Source organism: Branchiostoma floridae, chromosome 7, assembly GCF_000003815.2.
Source record: "Branchiostoma floridae strain S238N-H82 chromosome 7, Bfl_VNyyK, whole genome shotgun sequence".
In the NCBI taxonomy this organism is placed as follows: Eukaryota; Metazoa; Chordata; class Leptocardii; order Amphioxiformes; family Branchiostomatidae; genus Branchiostoma; species Branchiostoma floridae.
Window position 1 is genome coordinate 14,900,662 of NC_049985.1, and position 4,939 is coordinate 14,905,600.

A 4,939-nucleotide genomic window follows, 5' to 3' on the forward strand; every position below is an offset into this window, starting at 1 on the left:
CTAAATACATTTCTTCTTCAATCCCTATTAACGCCGATAGATGATGATAATGGGCAACCTTTAAAATGACATCGGCATGTTTTGTTGAAAATTTACGTTACGTTGGTTATTGGACTGAGGGATTCTCCCTGCAATGAATTGATAACTTAGTACTTTGGGTGGGATGGGGGTGTTTAGCGTACACAGGTTTTAGTTTTTACATTTGTTTACACATTCCTTTGTTATTATGTCTGCAGGTACTTCTTTACATTTCTGTTAAATGATACTGTTGAAATAGGCTCCATAACTTGTGAATGAGTGTATTGCAACTCTATCTTATTTCATGTTTTATAAAAAAATTATGCCGACTAGCATCCGTTGTTTCCGTCAACTTTAAAAATCCGTTAATGACTTACTCATCTGGCATCTGTCCACCTGAAAAAGCACACTGTAGGATGATTTCAAGGGTACACAAGCTGGCCTCTTGGAACATCTCAAAAACTTGACCGTTATCGGTAGTCCCTGATAGCTTGCTCTGTGGAAGAGTTTTAGAAATACGTCTGTCCATAATATAAGTGGTATAAAGAAGTTGCAACTCACGTCTATCAGAAATTGCGTTGCATAAATCTATAGTAAAGAGAAATAGGTCATAACTATATTTTATAACAGAATGAATGTATACGAAGGCCCCCTGGTACAAAAACAGTCCCTTTGCTGCGCGCACACAGCTTATTCGCTGCGCGTACACAGCCCCTTCACTAGAACAGTTTTTGTACCAAGGGGCCTTCGTAAATGTAGAACTAAAGATAACGTTACTGTTTCATCATGATTGATCGCACCAATTTACCTCGAAGAAATGAAGTTATGGTATAAACTTACTATCATTTTCGTGGCCTCCCTGTTGTAGACACTGGCGTACTGTTTGAGGACGTCAAAGTGAAAGGCAGGCGTGAGGAGACGGCGGTGAACCCTCCACACGTCTCCGTCACTCAGGAACAAGCCGTTACCTGGCAACGCGGTCAAATGCACCCCAACCATTGGTCAGTTTCATTTAGTCTAGTCGATTTCATAAACATTTCTAGGTCAAAGACCTTGATGTTTCCTTGTCTATTTGACCTTTGAACCATCCTGTCGGTGTGAACCTAATGTAGTATGTCTATCCTGAAACGTATATCCGTCATTTTAGGCCAAGGGAAAAACACGACCGACCAGAGTAAAACCATTCACCTGCCGAACGAAACCCTTTTTTGGTCGGCCTCTGTCAAAGGGGAGTAAAATAATAGATCTGACATCTGGTGACGAAACAGGATGCGAGAGGACTATCCGACATACTCTGTTAACAGTTTGATGCTTTGAACAGTTGATGTCAGAATGTGTAGTAACACATCCTCCTACGCAGGGACATCCAACCGCCAAACCGCCTGTCTGGATGTACCCTGCTCTTTTAACCGTCCCCTTTAGTTGCTGACCGCCCTGCTTAAAAGTATTTATGAGCTTACCCTTAGATATGCGAAACTGCTTTTGAAAACAGAAAGCCTATTCTCTGATTGGCTGACAGCTGGGGTTTTTTTTTTGGGGGGGGGGGACATCCACAGGAACTAAGAGTGACGGTTGAAAGAGCAGGGTACATCCAGACAGGCGGTTTGGCTGTTGGATGTCCCTGCGTAGGAGGATGAGTAAACATTGTACTTCTTTATTCAGTTCATTAAGATACTTAGGCTTGTTCAATGTACGTCGGATTCTGTATAATCACAATATGATGTTACCAGTGCCTGATGCATTTTAGTTTTACGTTCAACTTGCTAAACAGTATTTGTTTGAATACTTCGGCCGAGATCTATAATAATAAAAAAAGGAAAAAGATAAAATAGGCCTTACTATCTGTATTATCGTAAAAATATAAGTTTAACTTGAATGTGATTCACAAGATGGCACTGGGATTTAAAAATGTTAGTTTTCCATCTTATCCCAGCATATCGACAAAGGTATTTGTCTGCAAGGGTGCGCGTGTTCACGACTAGAAACAAGACAGCAGGTAAAACTCACCCAGCCATGATCGCAGCGTGCCGTACACATTTGGTTTCCTGCCTTTAAAAACACAATGCAATGCGTGAAACAAGAAATGACAATGCGTGAAATGCTAAAACAATAGAAATAGATTCCAGAGACAGGTTGTCTTTCTGCATGTCTCTCGTTGTAACGGTTAGATTATCAAATGTATTTGCTGTACATGTCTCTTTTTTTTAAGTGTCCAAAGTAAGTTCACATAATATGCATTCTACTTATACAACTGAAGAATACTTTTTTTTTTGTACAAAAGCTGAAAGTGTGGCCCTCTGAGTTGTAAATAATACACGATTGTTAGGAAGATGGAATTTGAATGGATCAAGCCGTTCTTGGAAGCAAAGTAATATGTAGAACGATTGGTACAAAATAACATTGATTTTGTTGTGTGTCACAAAAACAACTCACTTTGGGACTTGAGCATCTGCCTGATGGTTTCTGGATGAGTGAGGTGGATGATTTTGCTGTACCCTGTCATCCAATAGGTGTGAGCCTGTGGGTGCTTCTCCACAGCTTCCCGTATCATGGATAGGTACTTCTCACCCCAAGTGTAGTCAGTCTGCGTGTCACACAGGTCCGTTATGAAATTGTGTTATTTCCAAGCATTTCAAAAACGTAATTCTATTTCATTTTTCATTGCCGTCAAACAAATATAGAATCTAGATAGCTAATACCATTGCATGTTCGGTTTGCCGCCTGTTGATGTACACCATTACTTGCGTAATGTTCACTTACGCATATAAGCAATGTCCGACATGCAACTAAGTGTCGTTTCGATGGGACGATCTCGAAATTGCATTGGAATTGATATAAAAGTGAGGGATCCCACACCAGGGGGCCCAAAATCGATCTTGACTTTTGTCTTCCAAACACCTACCCACATACCAAATATCATCACAATCCATCCAGAGGTTCTAAAGTTATGCTGACCACAAATATCCGGACACACAGACAGACACACAGACACACACAGACACAGAGACAGACACACAGACAGATACACCAGAAACTATACCTCCATTTTTCATGGAGGTAAATATACCCTCCTACTGAGACAGCAAGGAAACTGGACACTACAAGGGTCCGACAGAGCTGACCTCTTTCCCACAACTCTGCCCAGACACTAGACACTACAGAACTGACTTTTTTCCCACGACAACAGACTATTGATGAATTGAGAAGCTGAGGATTAAACCGTGTTGTGGTATGTCATCTATTCGATACACTTGTAATTGAGGGGAGGGGAGGGGAGGGGAGGGGAGGGGAGGGGAGGGGAGCCTATTTCACAGACAGTATGCTCTACCAGCACATCAACAGAAACCAAACCACCACAACCAACACGTTACAGTAATTGTAAGTCGAACGTTTCAGACCAACCAAGTGATTGTTACCGTAGAGCCAGTGGTAGGGAGGGGAGGGAAACCTGCTTCCCAGACGTATATGCTCTCCCAGCACATCAACAGAAACCAAACCACCACAGCCAACAGTCGTTATAACGGGGGCCGCCCTAAGATGGTACGTATTTTTACGCGCGTTAGTAATTGTAAGTCGAACGTTTCATACCCACCAAGTGATTGTTACCGTACAGCCAGTGGTAGGGAGGGGAGGGGAAACTGCTTCCCAGACGTATGCTCTCCCAGCGCTTCAACAGATACCTAACGACCACAACCAACCCGTAAAGAAGCATCGGGAGGAGAAGTCCAACCAGAAGGCTCGTGGGGTCGTGAAGTCCCAGCAGGCTGGTCATCTCTGGTCAAACAGAAATACAGACATGTAATTTCTTTCTTTGGCAAAGAGCATGCAAGATAATGTAATAATTGGTGATAATTCTGCAATTGCCAGCATTGTGATAAATCACAGGAGTGAAATGTATCATGTTTCCTATATTTCTAGCAAGGGAAAAGAACCCTAATCTAGTTCCATACTTACCTAATCTCTTCTTGACAATGGTATAAGACTAGGCTGGTAACTAAATGCTGGTTTGCCCAACTCTATCAAGGCCACGAGCGTTCTCAAAAACTAATTATAAACACAACATTACATGGATTAGGTGCTATTTTCTTTATACAAAGGCAATGCCATGTACATTTAGTGAATATCACCCTTTATTTGGGACAATTAGAAATATTTAATAGATTGTGGAGCACGGTGCCTCAATCCTCAAAGCCCGCATACACAGGCGTAAACATACGCCTAAACACAACCAGTGATCTAAAAATTTGCGACAAACAAACTTACCTAGGCCTGCGAAGCAATTGAAAGAGGATCTATTCGAAGAGGTAGGCTGTGAATGTGTGTTGTTGTACAGTGGTGCTACAGTGTGGGAGAATACTTAAATAACAACCAATCGCGACCTTTGACTCCTTGGTGACACAAAACAAATTAACCTAGAAAGGCGACATTTTCGGGAAAATGCAGAACGTTTTCCCTGTTTCCTCACAGCAATTTGCCTTTTACGAAACCAATACAGGCTTTGTCAACATAAACGTGTAATTACCTGAGTGTACAGTTTTTACAATCACAAACCTGAAATTAGTAAAAATACAGGTTTTACTATCGCCAACCTGTGTTCATATTTGATGTACAGATAATATTTTGTTGCTAATTGTTGTACAGCTAATATGCTGATGTCACCGGCAGTTCTAAGCTCTGACTGACTCATGACAGAAGAAGAAGGTGAAAAAGAAAGAAAGAAGAAGGAAGGAAGAAAGAAAGAAGAAAAACACACCAGCAAAAACAATGTTTTCCCTATCGGCGAAATATGATGATTACTAAAGCCTAACCCACATAGATAACGAGACAAGTCAATACTTATTGTTGTGTATCGAACCATAACCGAGTATTTCACCGGATCGGGTCAAAATGCGCCAACTTTACGAATTTATGCCAATTTTCC

The 4,939-nt window shown here is 41.4% G+C and overlaps 1 protein-coding gene across 1 annotated transcript; it reads right to left on the reverse strand.

The window, feature by feature from the left end:
- Positions 1-822: 822 nt before the first annotated feature.
- LOC118420066 (cytochrome P450 4F4-like) lies at positions 823-3,790 on the reverse strand. The gene is made up of 4 exons (XM_035826771.1): positions 3,611-3,790; positions 2,452-2,602; positions 2,026-2,067; positions 823-986 (listed from the first exon to the last, which is right to left on the reverse strand). The coding sequence occupies exons 1-4, from the start codon at positions 3,788-3,790 to the stop codon at positions 823-825; spliced, it is 537 nt and encodes a 178-aa protein (XP_035682664.1).
- Between the last annotated feature and the right edge of the window lie 1,149 nt (positions 3,791-4,939).

Bases quoted from the DNA above. Each gene is read 5' to 3' on its own strand.
- LOC118420066 (XM_035826771.1), bottom strand. From the start codon at position 3,790: ATGACCAGCCTGCTGGGACTTCACGACCCCACGAGCCTTCTGGTTGGA. The intron at 2,603-3,610 runs GTGGGTATGAAA...TGTGACACGCAG, and splicing joins TGTACGGTAACAATCACTTG to ACTGACTACACTTGGGGTGA. The intron at 987-2,025 runs GTGAGTTTTACC...CCGCGTTGCCAG, and splicing joins CACGCTGCGATCATGGCTGG to GTAACGGCTTGTTCCTGAGT.